The 27,227-nt window shown below is 40.6% G+C and overlaps 2 protein-coding genes across 9 annotated transcripts in view; one reads left to right on the top strand and one right to left on the bottom strand.

Moving 5' to 3' along the window:
• The window catches only part of LOC113066589 (neogenin-like), a 1,074,835-nt gene that overhangs the window by 617,112 nt on the left and 430,496 nt on the right, over positions 1 to 27,227 (bottom strand). The gene's annotated exons all lie outside the window — the stretch shown is intronic.
• LOC113066604 (putative SCAN domain-containing protein SCAND2P) lies at positions 1,052 to 5,597 on the top strand. The gene is made up of 2 exons (XM_026238531.1): positions 1,052 to 2,232; positions 5,544 to 5,597. Exons 1-2 carry the CDS (start codon positions 1,111 to 1,113, stop codon positions 5,544 to 5,546), a joined length of 1,125 nt encoding a protein of 374 aa, XP_026094316.1. The 5' UTR covers positions 1,052 to 1,110; the 3' UTR covers positions 5,547 to 5,597.

The raw sequence follows: 27,227 nt of genomic DNA, 5'->3' as shown, positions 1-27,227 counted from the left end.
AAAGCACACAAATTCAACTAAATTTCCTGACTAAAAATGCTTCGTATTCATGCAAACCACAGGTCTCGTACCTTTTCCTGTAAACAAGGGCTTGTGCAGTTCATTGAAATCTCTGAGCTTCCCCATTTGGTTTCCTCTTGCGACCGCAATGCACGTCATTAGATTCAATTCTTAATAAATGTCTTACGTGTGACCTCAGACGGCTGGTAAACTAGAGATGGGCAGTCAAGATTCAGTCTAGTGTGATGCAGCCGAGTCGAGTCGACATAGGTCCTGTCACAGATACCGCCCTTGACTCTCACAGATCACACTTTGAGGAACAAACGAAGTAGAAGTCTGGTGTGAAATATGGCCTCATCGAGGACGGGATGGATGGGACCAGACATGAACTGCACAAAGAAGAAGTAACAGAGAATAACATAATCCCAGTATGCACTGAGACAAGCTCATAAAATCACTTTTTATTTACAAGACAGTATAATAAGTGAATATATATTGGCATACTGATTTAGTGGCACATTTTTACACTGGAAAAAGGATGAGACAAAGGCAGTGGAATGAGGAAACAAATCAGATTTCATAAGTTGAGCACCACGTAATAAAAAACAAAACAAAAAAACAATAGAATAGCATTACGGGACAGAACACAATTTTACGTTTAATAAAACGAGACCAGTGTTATTATCGTTGTGGCGAGGGGGGCGTGGTTTAGCGGAATCCGCAACGGGAGAGAGACGGAGGGAGCAGAGCGAGGCGTAAGTAGGTCAAATGCAATTAACGAACACGTGTGTTTGATTGCAGTAATTGGCGTGGAGAGACCGGATATAAGCCGAGTCACCGCAGAGAGAAGGGGAGAGAGACACGCTGGGACCTCGTGCTGCACTAGGGAAGCTACAACAGTGCTTTAAAGTTATTGAAGTTATTGACCGTGTTTAAGCAATCGTTTGCTGTCTACGCCCAGAGGGCATCGTGTTTTTCTTATTTCGTATTACTGAATAAACGAGTGTCCCAGCAACAAGCCGACCCCTGCCTTCTTCCTTCCTACTGAGACTGTGTTGAACCTTGTTACAGTGGTGCCGAAACCCGGGAAGGAAGAAGAGCATCGCCGCCATGCAATCTCCGTCAGGTACGCCATTTGCGGACATCATCCAGTCGCTCGCCGGTCTTCATCAGGAACAACATCAACACATGCTGGCGATCAAGGAGGAGCAGGACAAACGCTTCGAGGCGCTCCTCCGGGCCCAGCATGAAGACCGCGAGCTATTCCGGAGCTGGGTAGACCGGGAGGCCCGGGCCACCCCTTCGTTTAAAGACCAGACATCTCCTCTGCCGCTCAACAAGATGGGGCCTCAGGATGACCCGGAGGCCTTCCTGGACCTGTTTGAAAAATCGGCAGAGGCTCGAGGGTGGCCCCCTGCGGACTGGCCCCTGCGGCTCATTCCCCTGCTGTCCGGGGAAGCGCAGGTGGCCGCTCACCAACTGCCAGTCCAAAACCTCCTGGCCTACCAGGACCTCAAGCGTGCCATCCTCCAGCGGGTCGGTCGGACTCCGGAGCAACATCGCCAGAGGTTCAGGACTCTAACCCTGGAAGAGTCTGGCCGGCCCTTCGTGATGGCACAGCAGCTCCGGGATTCCTGCCGCAAGTGGTTGATGGCCGACAGTAGCGACGTCGAGGACGTGATCGATCGTGTGGTACTGGAGCAGTTCGTGGCCAAGCTGCCAAGGAAGACAGCGCAGTGGGTCCAGTGCCACCGCCCGACGTCGCTGAACCAGGCCATCCAGCTGGCGGAAGACCAAATGGTGGCGTGTCCAGGGGTCGGCGACCCCTTACCATCTGCTTCTCTCTCTTCTTCTCTCTCCTCCCCTCCCCTCTCTCTCCCTAAATCTGTCCCTCTCCCCAGGTCCCGTGGGGGGCTTCCGTCGAAGCTAGCCCCGAGGTGGAGGACGAATTACGGGGCTGAGTCTCCAGCAGGTCCCAGGGCTCCTCCCAGGGGTGGGACCTCGCCCATGGGATCCGTTCCCCAGGCCCCGGCCTCTCCGCTCTCTCCTCGCCAATCGCTTGACCTACTTCCTGCCGCCAGGGTGGCGGTAAAGTCTGGGCCGGCCTGTTGGCGTTGCGGGGACCCAGGGCATTTTATCGATAGGTGTCCGGTGATGGAAGTGGGGACGTTGATCCGGGTCCCCGACGCGCCAAAGGCTGCCCTCGATCAGGCTGGCTTATACCAAATACCAGTGAGTATCAGGGGGGGTACATATCAGGCTTTGGTGGATTCGGGATGTAACCAATCCTCCATCCATCAAAGCCTGATTCATCCGAAGGCATTGGATAATAGCCGCATGGTTAGGGTTCGGTGTGTACACGGGGAAGTGGTGAATTACCCTATTTTGCCTGTGGATATTAAATTTAGGGGAGAAAAACATAGAGTAGAGGTGGCCGTTAACCCGCACCTCAGGCATCCGATAATTTTGGGTACGAATTGGCCCGCGTTTAATGAATTATTGGGGTATTTATGTTCGGATGGCTCTTGGGGGAAACAAGGGAGGGATGGAGTAGCGGTTGCGCAGGTGGGAGAGGCTGAACCGGAACCACCGGAACCTGTTGCAGGGGAACCGAGTGCTCCCGAGCGGAACATCCTCCCGGAGCGCGATGATTTTCCCCTGGAACAGTCCCGCGATGAGACGCTAAAAAATGCTTTTGACCAGGTTCGCTCGATCGACGGACAGCTTCTCCTCCCTGACCAACCGCTCTCTTATCCTTACTTTTCAATTTTAAAAGATAGGTTGTATCGGGTGACCCAAGACGCCCAGACAAAGCAAGATACAACCCAGTTGTTGATACCTAAAAGCCGCCGGGAAATGCTTTTCCAGGCGGCTCATTGTAATCCAATGGCCGGGCATTTAGGGCAAGCGGCTACACTAAACCGTCTCATGGCCCGCTTCTTCTGGCCGGGCATTCACGAGAATGTGCGCAGATGGTGCGCGGCTTGTCGTGAATGTCAGCTGGTGAATCCACCGGCCACCCCAAAAGCACCATTGTGCCCCCTTCCATTAATGCAGGTCCCCTTCGAACGAATTGGCATGGACCTCATCGGGCCATTAGAGCGGTCAGCACGAGGACACCGCTTTGCATTAGTTCTGGTGGACTATGCAACGCGATATCCTGAGGCAGTGCCTCTCCGCTCTATCTCCGCGAAGAGTGTGGCGAGTGCACTGTTTCAATTAATCTCCCGGGTGGGGATCCCAAAGGAGATCCTCACCGATCAAGGCACGGCGTTTATGTCACGTACTATTCGCGAGCTTTATGAATTATTGGGCATTAGATCGATTCGAACAAGCGTCTATCACCCACAAACAGACGGGCTGGTCGAGCGATTTAATCGCACATTAAAATCCATGATTCGTAAGTTCGTTCAGGAAGACGCCAAAAATTGGGATAGGTGGCTAGAACCCCTCTTGTTCGCTGTACGGGAGGTCCCGCAAGCCTCCACGGGGTTTTCCCCCTTCGAGCTTCTTTATGGGCGCCAGCCCCGCGGGGTCCTTGACGTCCTTAAAGAAACTTGGGAGGACGGACCTTCTGCTAGCAAAAACGAAATTCAATATGTCATGGACCTGAGAACAAAACTCCACACGTTGGGGCGGCTATCCATGGAGAATTTGTTGCAGGCTCAAGACAAACAGAGTCGGTTGTACAACAGGGGGGCTAGGCTACGTCAATTTGCACCGGGGGATAAAGTGCTTGTATTACTCCCTACCTCTAGTTCAAAGTTACTCGCGAAGTGGCAAGGACCCTTTGAGGTCACACGGCGGGTTGGGGATCTTAACTATGAGGTAGCTCGAACGGATAGGGGCGGGGCACATCAAATATACCACCTCAACCTATTAAAAAAATGGTCTGAGGCGGAATCAGTGTTGCTGGCGACGGTAGTGAGTGGGGAGGAGGATCTCGGTCCAGAAGCGAGTTCAAAATCCCAATCTCTCGCTCTGGCCCCTGGAGGAGACCACCTCTCACCATCGCAGCTCACTGATATCAAGTCCATTCAAGCAGCCTTTGCTGATGTGTTCTCGCCCCTGCCTGGTCGAACGAATCTCATTCAGCACCATGTTGAGACCGAGCCGGGCGTGGTAGTTCGCAGCCGGCCGTATAGATTACCTGAACATAAAAAAAAGGTGGTTCAGGGGAGTTAGAGGCAATGCTAGAGATGGGAGTAATAGAAGAATCCAACAGTGACTGGGCGAGCCCGATCGTCTTAGTACCTAAAACAGACGGCTCCGTGCGGTTCTGTGTGGATTATAGAAAGGTGAATGCTGTGTCAAAATTTGACGCATATCCAATGCCCCGGGTGGACGAATTGCTTGATCGGCTAGGCTCGGCTCGCTTTTATTCGACGCTGGATTTAACTAAAGGTTATTGGCAGATCCCCTTGTCTCCCATGACCAAAGAAAAAACAGCTTTCACCACGCCGTTCGGGTTACACCAATTTGTCACTCTTCCGTTCGGGCTATTCGGGGCTCCAGCCACGTTTCAGCGTCTCATGGACAAGATTCTCCGTCCGCATGCTGCATATGCCGCCGCCTACCTGGATGACATCATCATCTACAGTGGGGATTGGCAGCGACATATGCAGCATTTGCGAGCGGTCCTGAAGACGCTGAGGAGGGCTGGGCTCACGGCTAATCCGAGGAAGTGTGCAATTGGGCGGGTGGAAGTAAGATATCTGGGTTTCCACTTGGGTCATGGACAGGTGCGTCCCCAAATTGATAAGACGGCAGCAGTTGCAACTTGTCCAAGGCCTAAGACCAAAAAGGAGGTTAGACAGTTCCTGGGGCTGGCAGGGTATTATAGAAGGTTTGTACCTAATTTTTCGGATACTGCTAGCCCGCTGACTGATTTAACTAAAAAGGAGGCACCAGATACGGTCCAGTGGACGGAGCAGTGCCAGCAGGCTTTCACCCAGTTAAAAGCTGCCCTGTGTGGCGGACCGCTCCTGAATGCACCTAACTTTTCTCTCCCCTTTATCTTGCAGACAGACGCGTCGAACAGAGGGTTGGGCGCAGTCCTGTCCCAGGAGGTGGAGGGGGAAGAACGGCCGGTGCTGTACATCAGTCGGAAGCTCTCTAAGAGAGAGACGATGTACAGCACCATAGAAAAAGAATGTCTAGCGATCAGGTGGGCTGTTCTTACCCTCCGTTATTACCTCCTGGGGCGGGAGTTCACCCTCTGTTCGGACCACGCTCCTCTGCAGTGGCTCCACCGCATGAAAGATACCAACGCGCGGATCACCCGGTGGTATCTAGCTTTACAGCCATTTAAATTTCAGGTGATCCACAGGCCGGGTGTACAGATGGCTGTGGCTGACTTCCTCTCCAGGAGGGGGGGGGGGGAGGCTGCAGGCCGGACGGCTCCCCGGCCTGAGTCGGGCGGTGGGGGTATGTGGCGAGGGGGGCGTGGTTTAGCGGAATCCGCAACGGGAGAGAGACGGAGGGAGCAGAGCGAGGCGTAAGTAGGTCAAATGCAATTAACGAACACGTGTGTTTGATTGCAGTAATTGGCGTGGAGAGACCGGATATAAGCCGAGTCACCGCAGAGAGAAGGGGAGAGAGACACGCTGGGACCTCGTGCTGCACTAGGGAAGCTACAACAGTGCTTTAAAGTTATTGAAGTTATTGACCGTGTTTAAGCAATCGTTTGCTGTCTACGCCCAGAGGGCATCGTGTTTTTCTTATTTCGTATTACTGAATAAACGAGTGTCCCAGCAACAAGCCGACCCCTGCCTTCTTCCTTCCTACTGAGACTGTGTTGAACCTTGTTACAATCGTAAACTAAAAAACCACAAAAAACGACAAAACTGGGGGGGGGGGACGATTTGGGGTGCAAAGTAGAAGCTCAAAGCAGTGTTGAAATATGACATCTCTTTATATTATCTCTGGAAGCGCGCTCTATCTCAGCCGTTCCTGTAATTACCGTAATCATTATGATGTTGTTTATTAAATTTTATTGTTCAATAAATAACATTTTACATAAATAATATTAGTATTTAAAAATAGTAGGCTATTTAGCAATGGGAAATGGTGTGTGCGATTTTGATGGTGATTTTAATTACATTATTCTGCCATTAGATGGCGGCAAAATATGTTTTTATGAGCTTAAAGACTTTTATATTGAAAGAGACTGAAACAGGGTTGTAAACAAGGTAAGATGCAGTTAACACATTAAGAGAGCAGCGCTGTCATCGGAAATCACGCTTAACAGAAGAAGGATAGTACGACAAAGATATCGCTTTCTTCAGTGGACGTTCTAACTAATGTTTTCCCAGAGAACACACGTACATCTGCAAGATATCTTTTAAAGATCTTTTTTAAATCTGGATAGCAGCTGCTGTGTACAAACATCTGATTGTAAATAATAAATATCTTAAAGACATCTTCCAAACATCTATTTGACATCTGATATGAAACGTCCTGTAGACGTATCGAAGATGTAAATGAAGAAGTGAAATAGACGTTTCTGTGATGTACGTGTTAGGAAGTAGACAATATGGCAGTTTACTAGATTTCGAAACGGCAAATATCTGTCACTTCATACAAATAATACACATATTTACGTTCAAAGCTTTCAGTGGTTAATATTGTGTTTTAGCTTCACATCTAACATATCAAGTGCAAAAACAGAATGTAGTGCTCCGTAACCACACCATATCTCATATCTACAGATAGTGGAGGCAGATGTTCATTAGACGAGCCCACCTGCAGCCAGCCAAAAGCTTTTATCAGCTCGTGCTCCTGAAGCATGCAGAGCCGAACACAGAGCCCGAGCTCGGCACACAGAACAGTCTTCATTACCTATCCCGGGATAATCTGCTCAGCTATGCGGGAGAGTGCTGGGCCTGACCTGATGCTGATGTGTCAAAACCTCATTACCCCAAGATGACATTTTTATGAAGACTTTTTGTAGCACATTCCAAAGAATATATTAATTTGACTCGAATGAGTTTCAATCAGACAGTACAGTAGTGTACAATAATAATAATAGACTGTTATGCACATATTCGCAAATAAATATTTATATATAAATATATATATAAATATATAGAGAGAGAGAGAGAGAGAAAGAGATAATACTACATATTTAATATAATACAAAATGTAAGTAATTATAAAAATAACATCCAGAATATAATTACAAATTGTATATGTATTTTTTTTAAGATATATATATATACTGGCTTGCTAGCTTTATTACTTTATAATCACTTTTTTAATAATGACTTTTATATTTATAATTAATTATTGCAGAGAAATGTTATAATCTGGTAAAATGATCCAATAAGTTTATTAAAGATTATAGAATATAATATTTAATTAAATGTTGATAACACACACACACACACACTGTGGCTAGATTTGTTGTTTATTTATTTATTAATTATTTGTAAATACAAAAAAAAACAAAAACAGTGTTGATTTTTTTTTTTTTTTTTTTTTTTTTTTTTTTTTTTTGGTGCGGTTCGCTTCCACACTGCCCTTTTTATCTATGGATATAAAATACTTAAAGCATATCACAATGTTAGTTTACATTTTTTTTTTTTTTTTTTTTTTTGATGTGTGCTATTAGGTGCATATCCAATCATTTGTGCAGTTAGTGGAAGATGAAGCGTGCTTCCTGAAATCAGTGGGAACAAATTAAAACACCTCATTTAGTTTTCTCATAAAGGTTAGAATAATACAATGTTCAGAACTGTAAATGGTCTATTTTATTTGTGTGCACTCACAATACCAAAAATATGTTGTGCTTTTGTAAAATAAAGAAAACAAAGAGGATGCGCTTGCAGTTTCGCTCTTGAGCAGGAACGCTTCACAAAAATGAACCCAAAATCAGAAAATATTTTCCTTACAGACATGATGAATACGTCTATAGACAGCTTTAAATGACTACAAAACAAAATTATTCAAATACAAAACTAAAACACTTTCATTATGTAATCCAATATGCATTTCTTTCTAAAGACGTGTCCAATGATGAGATGGCGAGTGGGGATCATCAACTTCATCTTTGCAACACTGATTCAGAAAACACTAGTTTATTAATAAAATATTTAAATATCTCTTTACTACCCACCCAACAAATACATGGTAACTTCTGTGGCCAGATTTAGCCTTTTTAGAGCGCTGACGTGGCCCTGGTCATGAAAACGCATCATTTGCATGCATTTTTAAGCATTGTGGTTTAAAAACAAGCATTTGAAATGCAAATAAAAAGCTGTCTGTTTCTGAGTGTGATTTCTGCAGTTTGGTCGGATTGAGGTCCGTTCATATTCACTCCTCAAACAAACCGTACTAGAATTTGCTTTGAAACGGATCGAGACCATCTTCTCAGCTGGGTGTTGGTGCGGTTGTTTGGTCCACACCCAAGTGGATGATGATCGATCTTCTCATTGAGATTTAAAGGGCTTTAACAGCAGCAGCTGGACATGCACATGCACATTCTGGTTTGTGTGTGTGTGTGTGTGTGTGTGTCACCAGTCATCCCGAGTCATGACGTGGCACACACCCGTGCGCCGGTGCTGTTGGTAGCAGCTGTCTCCCCTCATTCCTCTATATCTCCTGTGGATGGCCAAACCACCAAGTACTGAAGTCTTTCCAGCAGAAGTCCTGGCATCCTCCTCGCATCTGGACAAACAGTCAGTCCGTAGCAATGCAAGTTTGCTCAATAACAACATAATGTGCATCAATCCACATTCAGCTGACAGGGCAACAGAGGCTGGCAAATACATTCATGTTAATAGCATGTCATAAAAACTTGCAGGACCGGTGCACAAGAAGAAAGAAATATTGGATCACAATAATCAGGAACACAGTGTTCAATCATTTCTGTTAAAAACAAAAACAAAAAATGTTTTGCATCGTTTTGTCGGGGGCTGAACACAACCCTGAACTTCTTGCCAAGCATCAGTCACATGACCTCTTGAGGCCAAGTAACATGACTTCTTTTCTCACTTTTATTCTTACCAAAAACAAACCAAAAATCCACTTCAGATGAGCATATACATATTTTATGAGAATTTTGGAAAACTTAAGTGTTTCTGTCCAGAATATTTTAGCAGTTGTTTTAGTACTTCTAGTGTTTATTTGCCTCTTTATGACCAATCACCTTTATTCCACATTCATAAGTCACTTTAGATAAAAGCATCTGCTAAATGAATAAATATAAATGTAAACTCTAGACTGAAGGACCGGTCAATGCTCGAACACAACAACAGCCGTCGGTGCAACTGTCCTCTCCTCGCTGCTATTTCTAGAAATACACAGCTGCCCTCATCCCTCTCCAAACACCTGTTCATACCAATATCTGCTTTCATAGGGCACCACAGCTCCTCACGGGGCCCTGGGGCCACAGGTGCCCCCCAGTAATGGACACACAGCTCAGGCTTGTCATCAGGTCAGACAGGCCTCGTTATGGAGAAGGTGGCTGGGCTTTTGGTGAACTTCTGTTTTAACCAGGAGTGGAAAACCTGACAGGGTTACTATCTTTAAACTAAAACAAAAGATTACAAGATCATTAAATATTATTAAAAAAATATAAATATAAAAAAATGATAAAAAATATATTATAAATACATACTATAAAAAAGTTTTAATATTATAAAAAGTAAAAAACATACAAAAATTATGCTTGAAATAAAAAACATTAACGGAAAATAAAATGTAAAAATCTAAAACTTATTTTATTTCAGCTGGTTGCCAAACCATCATTCGTCATTTTTTTTTTTTTTTTTTTTTTTTTGTAGTTTAACTTGAAGTACTAAAAGAACTAAAACAGAAATAAAAATTAATAAGAATTAAATAGACTTTTAAAATAATAAGCTGCGCGTCACAGAAATAAATCACATTTCACAACACATCCAAATAGAAAACAGTTATTTTAAATAATAAAAATATGTGACAATTTTTACTGTATTTTAGATCAAATAAATACAGCCTCGGTGAGCATTAAGGCCTTTCAAAAACATCTTACAAACCCCAAGCTGTACTGTAAAAGATCCTATTTAATGATTATTCTGTTTTTATTATCAGTAAATGTAACTATATGTTGCGCATTTCCATATTATTCCATCTTACTCCAAATCAACAAGCTATTTGAATCAGAAGGACACAGGGACTTGGTTTTAGGAGTAAAAACACCTCTGAAGTCACAAGAAAATGAAGTCAAAGTTAATTGAGCAGGCAAACGTCCAACATACGAACACGTTTGGTGAAAAGATCCAGGATGAACGCACTGATGCCAAATCCCTTCTCAAAACGGCTTTGTGGTTTCTGGAAATGAATCGCTTTTTCCATCAACCCACCTCGGCTTTCACCATTTAATTATCTGGGATGAGAAATAATAATAATCAGAGATTCGGTCGAACAGACGCATCTGAGAGGTGCTTGGAGTCCTGACAGATTGGCTGTTGGGAATCTTGGCTCTCCTCTAAACATCAACACTCGTGAATAGCCTCCTTTCTCAGCGCGCTATTAAACTTCATTAGAAGCCATCATGGCTGTTTTGCTATTTTGATAAGCCCTACCACAGCCATACATCACTGGAGGCTTTCATTGCCCAAACACATGCTCGCCATGTTCATGTTGGAGCGCTGTTGTGGTCGGAAATGTGATTTATGATTCAAACCTTTGTTTTGTTTTGGGAAAACCTTCCATAAAGGGTCCAACAGACTCGAAACGCCACCGTTTGAGTCCCTCGGTGAGTATAAAACCAATCGAATGAGAGCTTCATCTTCGGCTGTTCACTTCCTAGAGAGAAACAGGAAATCTCGGACCGTGTTTCCCACAATGCATGGCGTGAGTTCTCACTGGCTCTCATCCAGCCGTGCAAGGGTTAATCCATGAACAATCACCGTTGTGCTCCAGTAATGCACTTAACCTCGGACTGTTTAACCCTTAGAGCCTAAGAATCGGGCTGAAATCTCTTCACTGTGTCCGCTCAGAGCTGTGTGTTCAGATTATTTCAAACAATACATTATTGTTCACACTAAAGGCAGCTATTACTGCATTCAATAGCATTAAGTGAGGGTTTGGCTTAGGGGTACTTGCATGTAATTATGCATAATTAATTGTTATTATAGTAAGGTGACATGTAACTTGCAACAAGGAAACAATAAAATAAAGTGTTACCAAATCTTTTTAAATTATTTTAATTTTTTATTTAAATTGTAATAAATGTGTTTTGTGCTTTTGTCATTTAATTTGTACCATTTATTTAATGTCTAAATAATTTTTATTTTTTTATTATTTTTTAATAATTTTATTATTTATTAAAATGGTTCCTGAAGCATTTTATATGCATTTTTATTTTATTTGTTGCATCATATATTTCATTTGCCTGTACTTAATACATTTTTTTCATTTTTATTTAAAAATTTAGCAGTCATCTAGCAGTAAGTTGAAGGAACAGATATCAATTGATAACTCTTTCAGAACACTTTCTCTTTAAGAGACACTATACATTTATGTTTGACGTATGACCTGGATATGCTTTATAAAATTCAAGCCTATTTAAATAAATACTTGAAAATCCAAAATCAAATGCATGTGAGAAAGGGTGAACAAGAACAGCGTGCATCAAACAATACGTGACATTAACACAAATTCTCAGAAACAGCCATTTATGCATGTTTTTCTTTCAGAATGGATCATTAATTTCAGATAGCTACTTAAAATACTCGGTTTATGAGCCCTCGCAAGTCATCATTTAACCGTCCAGCACACACACAGAACAAAAGCAGGTCTTCAGTTACGTGAAACCCAAACACGAGCATGAAAAGAGCCGTTTCACTGCGAGCCGATCATAAATATATTTTCATAAAGAGAAGGAGCATTCACTGCCTTTCAGATGGGAAATATAAATCTGAGCCATAAACATGTCATTGATAATCTACAGCATTATCTGCACTCCCAAGCGAGGCGCTGGGCTCAGATTAGTATTAATTCCTCTGGTCCGTGGAGCCGGAGCACGCTGACCCATGGAGACCTCTGGAAAAACACCCAGAGAAACTGTGCTTGGACTGCAAACTCACCTGCCAAACTTTAGTGTTTGATAAACTGCTCTGAGAACCGGCTGCGGGTTTCATGTTTTACACTAAAATCACATTTATCACCAATGGAATCGAGAACCAACCACAAAGGTGCTTGTTTAGTCCTTAAAAATAATCCAGTTTTCAGTATTTTTATAGTCCAGTATTATTGTCCGATTTCCCAGATACTGAATGAATAGTTCAGACAAAAAAATAAATAAATAAGTTTATTGAAAATTCAGACACCCTCAGGCCATCTCAGATGTAGATGAGTTTGTTTCTTCATCAGATTTTAAGAAATGTAGCATTGCATCACTTGCTCACCAATGGATGTGAATGGGTGCCGTCAGAATGAGCGTCCAAACAGCTGATAAAAACATCATCCAAGATGTAGATGAGTTTGTTTTTTCATCAGATTTGGAGAAATGTAGCATTGCATCACTCGCTCAACAATGTATGTGAATGGGTGCCGTCAGAATTGAGAGTCCAAACAGCTGATAAAAACATCATCCAAGATGTAGATGAGTTTGTTTCTTCATCAGATTTGGAGAAATGTAGCATTGCATCACTCGCTCAACAATGTATGTGAATGGGTGCCGTCAGAATTGAGAGTCCAAACAGCTGATAAAAACATCATCCAAGATGTAGATGAGTTTGTTTCTTCATCAGATTTGGAGAAATGTAGCATTGCATCACTCGCTCACCAATGGATGTGAATGGGTGCCGTCAGAATGAGAGACTAAACAGCTGATAAAAACATCATCCAATATGTAGATGAGTTTGTTTCTTCATCAGATTTGGAGAAATGTAGCATTGCATCACTCGCTCGCCAATGGATGTTAATGGGTGCCGTCAGAATGAGAGTCCAAACAGCTGATAAAAACATAACTTTTTTTTTTTTTACTGGAGGAAGCATTGTTATGGATTATGGACTCACATTTTAAAAAGAAATCTCTCTTGTCAGGTTTCAGCAAATAAAAATGTTGGGTGAACTATTAATTTGAAAATGTTTTAAAAGGACAAAAAGTAAAAAAAAAAAAAAAAAACATTTTTTTGCAGTGCATGTATCTTGTTATGGCTCCATTTATCATCTGTCATAAAAAATCTGAGCACATAGAAAAGAAACATCCCTCTAAATCGTAGTAAATAGCTGTTCTCTGAGCTTTGCCAACTGGAGCTTCTCCTCCTGAAGACGAAATGCAAAACACCAGACAGACTTCGCTTCCTTTGAGCTGACTATCTATCATGGTTAGGTCAATAATCATCTCCCCAAAAAGAAGAATTTTATCTTTATGGGCTCTGTGAAAAACAACAGACTCCGTTCATTCATTGCGTTGATAAGAGCTCTGGGATGCACTTCATTCTTCCTCTGGTCTGGACGAGCAGCCGCTGATGAAGCGTTGGCTTGTTTTGAATCGGCTGACTACACGCCATCTCTCCCGTCTCTTCACATGTCAGATAGGAGGCTGGATCGTAGCCAAAGCTTTCAGATTGCAAAAATGCCTGAAGAAACTGTTAGCAACCCACGATAAGCTGTGTTTTGGTGTTTTTTGGGGGGCAGTACAGGATGGGGGTGTTCTGGGACTGTGAACATGAGTTTTAAAGAAGCTGTCATTTTCACAAGAGGCTAAAAACACAGAATTAAACTTCCTCTGTTTTTATCGAAAGCTAAAAAGTCCTTCAGTCGAGAATAGTGAGAGATTTTGTTTGTCTTTTATTGTTTGATTCACTAGTTAACGCTTACATATAATTAGCTGAGGTATGGTATGCGTATTTGTTGTGCTGTCCGGGGAAGGGCTCCGAGCTCGGGAATGGCCTGAACCTAGAGTACCCCCCAAAAAGGGAAATGTTTGGTAGATAAAAAGCTTTGGGCTTGCCGACAAGGATCTGCTGCTTGGAGAGGCCTTTTTCTGCTGCTGAAGTTGCTGCCCCGATGACAAATGAATGGGTGGAGAAATTGTTTGCTGGGATGCCTGATAATTGAATGACGCATTTGAGGTGTTTTTGGAACCAGAAACGAGTGACTGGTTTTTTAGACTCGTCGATGAATAGAGATGCACGATGAATGGACGTCCTTGGGGAATTGTGTGCATGGTGAAATTTAAATGCCCGAGCAGAGAAAGAAGTTTGCGTTTAGAACAACATGGGCTGTCGAGGAGGGTGGAGGACACGAGGATTATTCTATCAATCTTTTCCTTTGGCAGTCGAGGTTGATGACGAGGAACTCTATGGTTGTGGCGGGACACATGGTTTTTTCCTGAGCGATGGGAATCCCGAGCTCGGAAAAAAAAACGTTTTGGACAGTGAGGATATGGGCGGCTGGGATTGCCTTGGGCGATGAAATGACCAGAAAGTAATCTAAAAGATTGATAATATGTGGGATTGCATAATTGTTGGAAAGGATCCAGCAAACGGCTTCGGATAGCATATCGAAAATTTTGGGAATGCTTTTGCATCCGAAGGTTAAATAGTATTTCTCGAGCCACCGTATCCTGAACAGGTGCCAAAAGTCCGGATGGATAGGCATCACTTTGAAAGAAGAAGTGATGTCTATTTTGCTAGCTTTTGATTTTAATCAGTTCGACTGCCTGATCGATGTCTTGGTATTTGAGTGAAAATTCGTCGAGAGCTATCGAACTATTGATGCTCGGGACTGTGGATTTATGCGGATATGATAAGTCTACTATTTAGCATTTCTTACCTGAAAATTTTCTAGTAGCCACCAGTGTTTGGAATAACGGCGTTTAAAAGAACGGCGTTAGGTGACGACGTTATTTTTTCAGTAACGGGGTAATCTAACTAATTACTTTTCCCGTCGTTACAACACCGTTAACGTTACTGAACGTTAAATGCGCTGCATTACTATGCATTGATTTAATAAACTATGCAATCCGAACGCACCCCTGGTTCACACAGCGAGTGAGCAGGTGGGTTAATGACGAGATAAGCGGTTGTGATTGGCTAAGGCAGAGTCATGTGTTTCATGGTAGCCAATCAGAGCCAGTGTTTTTACAACATGCCGGCACACGCAGAAGCGCCAGTGGCGCCTAACACGCACACACACACACACACACACACACACGCAACAGCTACACAGAGAGTCAGGAGCAATCCGATGAAAATCAGGGCCCAATCATAAAGCCTGACTCGACTTCTTTTTTTGATAAGGTTAACTACTATGTCGGGCTCTGCGAGGGCGGATTGGAGATTATGGCAGACCGTGTTTTGGGAAAGCTCGCAAACGACGCCCGGGTTAAAACCGTGTCTGAGGCCAGACAAGAGATAATTTTTTTAATTCTTTGTCGGGATGGTGTGCTAGTTCGATGGTCATGCGAAAAATATTCACAGGAGTCGATAGGTAATTTTTAGATTTTTTATTTACGGCTTTAAACACGGGGCAAACTATGCGTGCGTGAGCACCGCCACAGAACTTGCAGGAGTGTAGATAGCGGCAGTGCTGTCTGATGCATCTCCCGCTGTTGAAAGGAGGATGGTGGAGTGCTTTGAGGCGTATTTTGAGGTACTCCTTTCTTTTTTCCTTTCTTTGGTATTGGGGTTGGCTGAGGAGAAATTTTATTATTTAGAGAGTTTGCGTACAAGTCGTAAAGTTCGGATTTATTCAACTTGCTTGAAGGTATGACGTCATTTTTGGACAGGGCCTGCCTCAGACTCGACACCATCCATTTATCGATTGGCGGAATCGTAGGCCTGGCCGAGCGGTAGGAGGACGCGGGGGAGTCAGTCGCGGTTCTCGCCGGAGGCGGCGAAGGTAGGCCTAGGTGTCTTGGGAGGCGAGTGGCTGCTCGCGCCGTACCGCGCTCGCAGGTTGGAGCCTGGGGCTCGATTTGGTTGCCACGCGGGGAAGGGGTGGCCTTGGAGCCGGCTGGCTGCAGTGATGGGGCTGGAGAAGAGCTGGATGAGTCTTCGGACGAGGAATCTCGGTTTTGGGACATGGTGCAATGCGTGCAGACCAAAATGCTGATAAACCGTCAATGGATAGAGGTAAGTCAGCGATATTTATACTATGGGATTGATTACTTGATTAAGGTCCACCTGTGTTGGTTAGGCTAAGTATCTGACGCGCTCCTCCCGAATCGTATTAATAAATTACATTTAATACTAAGCACACAGTCATCAGCAGGAATATCAGGCTGCTGTCACTTTAAGAGCTGCATGGATCCAATTTATAACCACCTAGTGCTGCATTTTATTGATTTGCACATTGGGCTTTTATGCCGAAGCAAATTAATTAATTGCACAGATATCCATCTATCTCTCTATGGTGAACATTTACAGTTTGTCTTTGAAAAACCCATTTCATCGGTGGCTTGTTTTAGGCTAGTTATTATACTGTGATGAGATATGAGTGCAGTGATTGAGAGCTCAGATGAAGTGCATGAACGCTGGGGTGTTTCGTGATGTCAGTGGTGTAGCTGGGGTCCCTGCATGTGTTGGGGACAGCTGTCCTCATATGACATGGCCCTCCACACACGCAGACAAACATGTTCATGTCTGAGCAGCCGTCGCGTGTCACACTCTTGTGTCTGAGCTTGTTTCATCCGTCTAGAACAGAGTGAGGTGTGTTGAAGAGTGACCTGAGCGAGTCTGGTTAAACTGAGCAGATACAGTATGACCTTTGTGTTTGAAAAACACTAACTGAGAGAGAGAGAGAGAGAGAGAGAGAGAGAGAGAGAGAGAGAGAGAGGGAGAGAGAGAGGGAGAGAGAGAGAGGGAGAGAGAGAGAGAGAGAGAGAGATAGGGAGAGAGAGAGAGAGAGAGAGATAGTAGGAGGGTTGAAGAGAGTGACAGAATAAAAAAAGATAAATGAAAGAAGTAAATCAGAGGGATTTGGTTGAATCAACAATGAAAGTGGGTGGAAAGAAAGAAAGAAAGAAAGAAAGAACACAAACTATTAAACAAATAAATAAAAGAAACAAACCAAAGAAAGTAAGGAAGAATAAAATAAACAACTGTAATAAAGAAATGAAAGATGCAACAATGAAAGTGAGTTGATAGAAAGAAAATGATACAAATTAAGAAAGAATAAACATAGATAGATAGATAGATAGATAGATAGATAGATAGATAGATAGATAGATAGATAGATAGATAGATAGATAGATAGATAGATAGATAGATAGATAGATAGATAGATAGACGGATAGATAGATGGATGGATAGACAGATAGACAGGTAGATGGATGGATGGATGGATGGATGGACTGATGGACAGATAGATAGATAGATAGATAGATAGATAGATAGATAGATAGATAGATAGATAGATAGATAGATAGATAGATAGATAGATAGATAGATAGATGGATAGATGGTTGGATGGATGGATGGATGGATAGATGGATGGACTGATGGACAAATGGACAGATAGACGGATGGATGGATGGATGGATGGATGGATGGATGGATGGATGGATGGATGGACGGATAGATGGATGGACAGATGGACGGATAGACGGATGGACAGATAGACGGATGGACAGATGGACAGACAGACAGACAGACAGACAGACAGACAGACAGATAGATAGATAGATAGATAGATAGATAGATAGATAGATAGATAGATAGATAGATAGATAGATGGATGGATGGATGGATGGATGGACGGATAGATGGATGGACTGATGGACAAATGGACAGATAGACGGATGGATGGATGGATGGATGGATGGATGGATGGATGGATGGACGGATAGACGGATGGACAGATGGACAGACAGACAGATAGATAGATAGATAGATAGATAGATAGATAGATAGATAGATAGATAGATAGATAGATAGATAGACAGACTTTTGTCCTGGTCCCTGAATGAAAGGAGGACAAAGACTAAAAGAAAGCAGGAAAGTGTGAGGAAGGTCTGTGTTCTGGAGCTGGGAGTGTGTGAGCAGCTCATGAGACGTATCAAGCTCTGGCCACGTGCCTCTACACAGCGTTCAGACTAAACTCTCAGAGCTGCTTCTGTTTCTCCGTTTCACTCCACAGTCTCCAGCAGAACAAGCGTCTCTCGTCACACACTCGCAGGGCAGATGTACATCAGACACACTTCTCATCATTCCCACAAACAGACCAGAGGATGACCTCATGACCTCCAACACACACATCAGCTGTTAAAGGGACAGGGCAGATAACATAGAAACAGTCATTATTTACTCATCTGCATGAATATATATATATATATATATATATATATATATATACTGCTGTCATGATACATTTATGGTGTTTTTTTGAGCCATTTGTCACCATTTAGATTACATGGAAAAGAGCAGCATGAACATTCTGCTAAATGTCTTCTTTTGTGTTTCATGGATGCAAGGTCAAACAGACAAAAATGTACATTACGAGGAACGGCATGAGGGCAGCTCTTTTGGATTTTGGATGGACTTAGCCTGGATGAAGTTTCTTTTTCATTATGATTTAAGCACCAGTAGTCCTTAGTTTTTTAAAAGTCTTAAAAAACAGGAAATATAACCGCAGACTGAACCTGAAAACACAGCATAAAAACCCAGCATAAAAATAAGGCTCTTATATTAGGAAGAATATATTCAATAAAAGTTTTATAGCTGTGACCTGTTCGAAATGACGAGCGTAAATTAAACTTGGCCTGGTTCACATTTGGCTGAACGCTTCTCCACACGCTTTACTTTATTCTTTAGATTGATTTTGGTTTGTAATTTATTAAGGAGCCAGTTGGTCCTCTAAACATAGGAGCAGACAGACAGCTGAGCGTCTCTCTTTAATGGTCCCTGATGGAGGCTGAGGGCAGTCGTGGTCACAGACCCCCTTTCATACACTCACTATGGGGCGAAGGTGTGTGTGTGTGTGTGTGTTTCTGGACTCTGAGACGCTGCTTTATTTGCACAGTCACCTCTGAAATGTGTCCACATGGCCATATAGATGAAGCCAATCTGCTCACGATTCTGCACATATGAGCTTTGGAATAGAAAGCTGGGTCATTTATTGTTCATCAAAACACATGCAAATAACATTTCATTGTAGAAAAAGTAAAAATCTATTTTGCATAATTCTTTTTTTGTTTGAATACTGTTTTACAAAACTTTTTCGCAATACTTTTCTCACAATCATTTCTCAATAATAATAATAAAAAATCAATAAATGTACAAAATAAAAATCAATAAATGTCAAATTATTTATAAATATTAAACATTTTCGTCACAAATAATGAAAACTATGTAAATATACAAAAATAATTGCATTAATTAAGCATAAAAATAATTAAGCATATAAATTCTCAAATATTTTTTAAATCAATTTAATTAATTGATTAATTAATTTTTAATGTAATTTAAATTTAAATATATATATATATATATATATATATATATATATATATAATACGTCTAAAATATAAAAATGTTTATGTACTTTATATAAAATATAAATGTTCAAATATAATAATAAATTGAATTATAAATTTAATTATTATCATTATTTTAACATTTATATATATATATATATATATATATATATATATATATATATATATATATATATGTATATATATATATATATATATATATATATATATATATATATATATATATTAATAAAGCAAGAATATACATGAACATATATTTATATATTTATTTTAAAAGTTTAAATAGATATCATAAACATATTACAGTGCAAAACCTCTTACAAAAATATTAATATATTTTAGATATTTTTATGTAAAATATTTATAAAAAAAAATGTTAAATATAATTTTCCTGTTTCTTGTGTAGTACTGTCCTGTGAAGCTTTGTGAGACTCACTTATTCACTAAAGAACAGAAAAAAAGCCAAATTTTCAGTCCTTCATCTCCCTCTCTCTCTCTCTCTCTCTCTCTCTCTCTCACACACACACACACACACACACACAGATGCAGGGGCACAAGTGTCACATAAACATGAGTGTGTGGGGACAGATGCAGTATTTTGTTCCTGTGGGGGCTTGTTGACTGAACACTTGTTTCTTTATGGACTGACAGCTGTTAAACCACACCCACACACTTGACTCCGCCCTCCACTCATCCAGCTAAGGTCAATTAAACCTTCTGTGATGTCCTCATTAAAGCAACACTCTCTAATTACCACAACTGTCCAACAAAATAGCTAACAGCACCTCCACTTACGTCCACAGCAGCAGTGACGAGCATCAAATACAGCGTCCTGAAACCACAATCCAACTCATTTACTGTAAGTTAAGAACTAAAAGACCCAGACAGAGCAAATGGAAAGTGAATTACTGTAAGCTCCTGTTTGTACAGGTGTTTGACAGCTGAGAAACGGCTGGCTGAAGTCGAGCCGCGTCTGAGAAGGTGCTCGTCATCATTTGAACGGAAAATCAAATGCTGTATGAATGCGGTATTTCAGCATTCCAGCCGTGACCTTCGTGAACCTCTGCTGAACACTTCTCAAGAAAAACTAGGAAGCTAACATCAACTAACAATAGCATTTATTCATCTTATTCAGTACGTTCATTTCAATATACTGACAAAAAACTTTATCATTTAAAGCTGAAAATAAAAAAAAACATTTTTTGATCAAGGATGAATTAAATTGATCAAAAGTGACAGTAAAGACATTATAAGGTTCCAAAATATTTATATCTCAAATAAATGCTGTTCTTTTCAACTTTCTGTTCATCTGAATCCTGAAAAATAAAATGTTTCAAAGTTTCCATCAAAATATTGGGCTGTACAACTGTTTTAAATCAGAAATGTTTCTTGGAATCATCATATTTTCATGATTGCTGAAGATCATGTGACACTGAAGACTGGAGGAATGATGCTGAAAATACAGCGGAGCATCACAGATATACATTACACTTTAACACAGATTCATATAGTAAACTATGGAAGCCTGTTTCTGCTACAGAAAAATAGGGACTTAACTCATCTCATAATCTGGATTTGTATTTAATAATTCTGCCTTTTTTTCTTATTATTCCAAGTTTATATTTCAAAATTCTGACTTTTTTTCTTAGAATTCTGAGTTTATATTTCAAAATTGTGACTTTTCTTATAATTCCAAGTTTATATTTAATAATTCTGACTTTTTTCCCCCTAGAATTCTGAGTTAATATTTCAAAATTCTGACTTTTCTTAAAATTCTAAGTTTACATTTAATAATTCAGATTTTTTTCTTAAAATTCCAAGTTTATATTGAATAATTCCGACTTTTTCTTAAAATTCCAAGTTTATATTTCAAAATTCTGACTTTTTTCTTAGAATTCCAAGTTTACATTTAATAATTCCTACTTTTTTTCTTAGAATTCCGAGTTTATATTTCATAATTCCGACTTTTTCTTAAAATTCCAAGTTTATATTTAATAATTCTGACTTTTTTCTTAGAATTCCAAGTTTACATTTAATAATTCCTACTTTTTTTCTTAGAATTCCGAGTTTATATTTCATAATTCCGACTTTTTCTTAAAATTCCAAGTTTATATTTAATAATTCTGACTTTTTTTCTTAGGATTTCGAGTTAATATTTCAAAATTCTTACTTTTTTCCCGAAGAATTCCGAGTTTATATTTCAAAATTCTGACTTTTTTCCCGAAGAATTCCGAGTTTATATTTCAAAATTCTGACTTTTTCTTAAAATTCCAAGTTTACATTTAATAATTCTCACTTTTTCTTAAAATTCCAAGTTTATATTTAATAATTCTGACTTTTTTTTCTTAGAATTCCAAGTTTATATTTAAAAATACAGAATATTTTTCTTAGATTTCCTAGTTTATTTTGAATAATTCTGACTTTTTCCTAAAATTCCAAGTTAATATTTCAAGTTAATAAGTTCAGACTTTTTTCTTAGAATTCTGGGTTTATGTTTCAAAATTCTGACTTTCTTTCTGTTACGTTTGATAAGGATCACACTGACACAGGGAGTAACATCAACTTATCATATCTTTTACTTAACTTGTCTGTCCTCAGCTCAGACACCAGTAGTCGAACACATACATTGGTCAGGCATGACAGAATGCTTTCAGCACAATCAAACTTGATGCATCACTGAACACTAACTCATTGCCTTGTCAAACAACACTTGTGTGAGAACACAACACTTTCTTAGAATTCCGAGTTTATATTTCAAAATCCTCACTTTCATTTTAATTGAGTAGAACAGAAGCTGAAGTTGATGCTTAACAAACCGACCCAAACCGGCCATACGACAAGAATGAACTCATCTATATGATACTATCGTGATGCATAAGTCACAAAGCTGGAATTCAGATTCCTGCGGTTGATGTCTCTTTCCTTTGAATGTGTGGAATTTCCCTGCCGATAACCATCAGAAACATGAAACTATTTCATCTTTAGCTCACAAACAACCCCCTGAATGCTGCATTTACATTCATTCATGATCAACTTCCAGAAAAACACTGTACTTCCCTCTCCACCTGAAAACAGAGCTATTAGCCTCCGTCAGCTCAGATGATGGGAACTGATGTCACTCTGGGAGTGGACTCTTTAAATCATCGTGGGAAAAGATGAAGATGAGCCGCCATACGTGTTCTTACTGTAGGAGCGGATAGTGTGGCATGAGAACACAATACAGATGAATGAAATCTGATTGAGTTTCACGTTTCAGCCTTGCTTTCTCCCACCGGTTCATCTTTTCATCTCGTTTATTTACATCCTGACACCTTCCTCTCAACGTTTCTCAATGAAACGCACTGAGGCCATAAAACAGCCATTGAATGAACCAAAACATGTCAGTGTTATTACGGTATCATTGATAAACTACAGTCTTATAGTTTTGGTTAATATTTCGAATTAGATTTTATTTTAGTATTTTCTGCTTTCACTTTAAGTTTGTTTGTGTTTTATCATTTTTATTATTTCAAAATATTTTTTCTTTTTAGTTATTTTAGTACTGTAGTACAAGTTAAACTGAATGAAAATGATAAATGTTGTCTTGGCAAAAAGTTTTTTGTTGTTGTTGTTTTTGTTGTTTTATTTCATTTCAGTTATTTGTTTTTATGTAAGTCTTAAAGACTATTACTGAATTTTGATGTATTTAAGACTGAATCGACTATTGTGAAGCCAATAAACATATATAATATATATATATATATATATATATATGTATGTATAAAAAAAATGGAAATAATTCTGTCAATAATTTTAGAACATGAACATAAAATCTAGATTTTGGGGTCAGTCGTTTTTATTTTTTTTATTTTTTATTTTATTACAAAATGAAGTATTAAATTGATCAAAAGTGACAGCAAAGACATTTACAATGTTAGAAAATGTTTCTATGTCAAATCAATGCTGTTCTTTTGAAACTTTGTTCAATCGAAGAATCCAGAGAAACATTATATCTCACCATTTCCATAAAAATATTTCCAAAAAAAAAAGTTTTCAATATTGATAATAATCAGAAATGTTTCTTGTATCAGTATATCATCGTGATTTCTGAAGATCACGTGACACTGAAGACTGGAGGAATGATGCTGAAAATACATGTTTTTTTTTACAGGAATATATAATGTTTAACGATATTTTCACATTGAAAACATTTATTACTATCAATGAATGCGACTTTATAGTGAGCATTCGTTTCATTCAGAATCAAGTCTACAGAAGTTAATAAAGGAATAAAGCAACTAATGACCTCTATCACGTTCCTCTCAGAAAACACACAGACAGGACGACACAGGTGACATTAAACCCAAACAAGGCTTTCCTGCTCAGCATGACACTCCTGTCTTCTTCCCTCGGCCCGGCCTGGTATTTTTAGGTCGTGTGTAAACACGAGCAGCGCCCGTCTAACCTTCCCTCCCCTTCAGCTCTGAAAGAACACAGTCAAGGGCAAATCACAGGCCTCTTTTAGCACCGCTGTCTTCGGACAGAAATAGATTCACGGAGGAAATAAATACAGGTAACGCTTTCAGGACTGAACTCTGAGGTTTCTATTCTGGCGTCCCAGAGTGGCCTGGAATCTCATGATAGAGACAAGAAAATAACACCACACAAAATGAGGATCTTGTTCGTGTGGTAAGGTAAGATGGTCTTAATATGAATAGCTGGAAAATATCAGGCTTGTGGCCATCAGCAGCTAAATTATGACTGTTTTAAACGATAAATATAAACAAGGACGAATGACGAGAGCGTTTGAGATGAAGTCTGCTGAAATCACAAGGTCTGGCGTATCCAACGTGTCCCTGAGGACCCACACCTGGGGAACACATACACAGAACAACCTTCATTTTTACAGGCGTTCACAGCTTGCAAAGTCATCAGTGCCACATGCAAAATGCAAAGTATGCATCTTACACGGCAAAATAAAGTGGATGTGCACATCTGGTGAGCGCTGGCAGACAATAGCGAACTCGAAAAGAAGAGAAGGAAGAGAGTGTTGCAGTGTTATTACTCTCATTATAACACTTCTTTTTTTTCATTATGATTTGCCCCAAGAACAGATTCATATACAAGTTAGATGCAGTGTCTATGGGAATACCAGTCTATGGAGAATTTACAGAATTCACAGAAAAGCTTTCCATTGATGTATGGTTTATTATGATATGACAATATTTGGCAGAGATAAAACTATTTGAAAATCTGGAAACTGAGGGTGAAAATATTGAGAAAATCGCATTTAAAGTTGTCCAAATTAATTCTTAGCAATACATATTACTAATCAAAAATTACGTTTTGATATATTTACGGTAGGAAATTTACAAAACATCTTTATGGAACATGATCTTTGTTTAATATCCTAACAATTTTTGGCATAAAAGAAAAATTTATAATCTTGACCCATACAATGTTTTTTGGGCTATTGCTACAAATACACAGGGTCATATATATATATATATATATATATATATATTATTTATAAACATTTTTTAGATAACAATGCTGAAAAGTTCTATAATAAATGTGTATGTTATTGCTATCAGACATCCCAGTGCACAAAGATACATAAATACATAAATATAGATGAAATTAATCTAAAATACTAATAAAATAACTATTCAATTTATTAATAAATATTTTTTGAAAATGATTTACTAATTTAAAATAATTAAATAATCATTACATAAATTATTTTTATTTAAATTAATTATATTTATTGAAATAAAATAATGAAATAAAATAAAATAAAATAAAAATAATAAAATAAAATAAAATAAAATAATAAAATAATAAAATAATAAAATAAAATAAAATAAAATAAAATAAAATAAAATATAAAATAAAATAAAATAAAATAAAATAAAATAAAACCCAGACTTGTGCTTTAACTAACACCCAGGACACAGAATCAATGTAGCAGCGATTTTTACACACTCCAGTTTGGGAATATCGTAGAACAGAGGGGATTTGTACACACAGCATGATGGATGTCTGCTGATGGCTGGTTAGTCCTCAGTTTGGCAAACAGCATGAATCCAGACGTCCCCAGCCGCACATGTGCTGCATCCGTGGCCAGCGCTACAACAGGAGCTGTGCAGACCCTCCACCCGCTTCTGAGAGATAAATAACATCTCTATGAGCTGAACGAAATAAATACGGCCCGTCAGAAGGCCAGGCTTTCAGCTCGGATGGACGGATGAAGGTAGCGACTTGCTCTTCTTCTGTGATGTCTGGAGCCAGCTTCTGAGGGTCGTCGAGACCGCCAGACACACCGGGGAGGGATCGCTTCCCACAGCTGTGCAAACCTTCCCCGGGAAAACAGCAGCACCATTCCCGATCCTGTCCCGGCCAGGCTCCAACACGGAGGGCGTCCAAAAGCAACAGCTGCCTCCAGAGGCACGTGCCTCGCCACTTCCCACCGCCACAAAACAGCCTCTGGGTTTCTGTGGGAGTTCAGCTCATGTTCGTGGTGGGGGTGTGCAATAAGCATTGAGCTGGTTTTCAAAGAGAATACGGCACAAATGGGATGGGGGTGGGAGAGTCGGGACCTCCTTTAGACAGTCATCTGACAAACGGATGTAAAAGTTAAATGTACATATAAGGAACAGCTGAATGACCAACTTATTAGGTCAATTGGGAACATGATTGTGTATAAAAAGAGTCTCTCAGAGTGACAGTGTCTCTCAGAAGTCAAGATGGGCAGAGGATCACCAATTCCACCAATGCTGCGGCGAATAATACTGGAGCAATATCAGAAAGGAGTCTATCATCTTCTACAGTGCATAATATCATCCAAAGATTCAGAGAATCTGGAACAATCACTGTGCATAAGGGTCAAGGCTGGAAAACCATACTGGATGCCCGTGATCTTCAGCTCTTAGACGCACTGCATCACATACAGGAATGATACTGTAATGGAAATCACAACAAGGGCTCAGGAATACTCCAGAAAACATTGTCGGTGAACACAATCCACCGTGCCATTCTAAAACTCTATAGGTCAAAGAAGAAGCCATATCTAAACATGATCCAGAAGCACATCACCCTAACAACCACCCAAAAACCCTAGCAACCACCCACATCACCCTAACAACCACCCCAAAACCCTGGCAACCACCCACATCACCCTATCAACCACCCAAAAACCCTAGCAACCACCCAGAACACCCTAACAACCACCCCAAAACCCTGGCAACCACCCACATCACCCTAACAACCACCCCAAAACCCTGGCAACCACCCACATCACCCTAACAACCACCCCAAAACCCTGGCAACCACCCACATCACCCGGACAACCACCCAAAAACCCTAGCAACCACCCACATCACCCTAACAACCACCCCAAAACCCTAGCAACCACCCACATCACCCTAACAACCACCCCAAAACCCTGGCAACCACCCACATCACCCGGACAACCACCCCAAAAACCCTAGCAACCACCCACATCACCCTAACAACCACCCAAAAACCCGGGCAACCACCCGCAACCACCCACATCACCCTAACAACCACCCCAAAACCCTGGCAACCACCCACATCACCCTAACAACCACCCCAAAACCCTGGCAACCACCCACATCACCCGGACAACCACCCAAAAACCCTAGCAACCACCCACATCACCCTAACAACCACCCCAAAACCCTAGCAACCACCCACATCACCCTAACAACCACCCCCAAACCCTGGCAAACACCCACATTACCCTAGCAACCACCCACATCACCCTAACAACCACCCAAAACCCTGGCAACCACCC

The sequence above is a fragment of the Carassius auratus genome, chromosome 50 (assembly GCF_003368295.1).
Source record: "Carassius auratus strain Wakin chromosome 50, ASM336829v1, whole genome shotgun sequence".
NCBI classification, from domain to species: Eukaryota; Metazoa; Chordata; class Actinopteri; order Cypriniformes; family Cyprinidae; genus Carassius; species Carassius auratus.
Note: the sequence above shows the minus strand (reverse complement) of the source record. Positions and strands in the feature narration are given on the sequence as shown.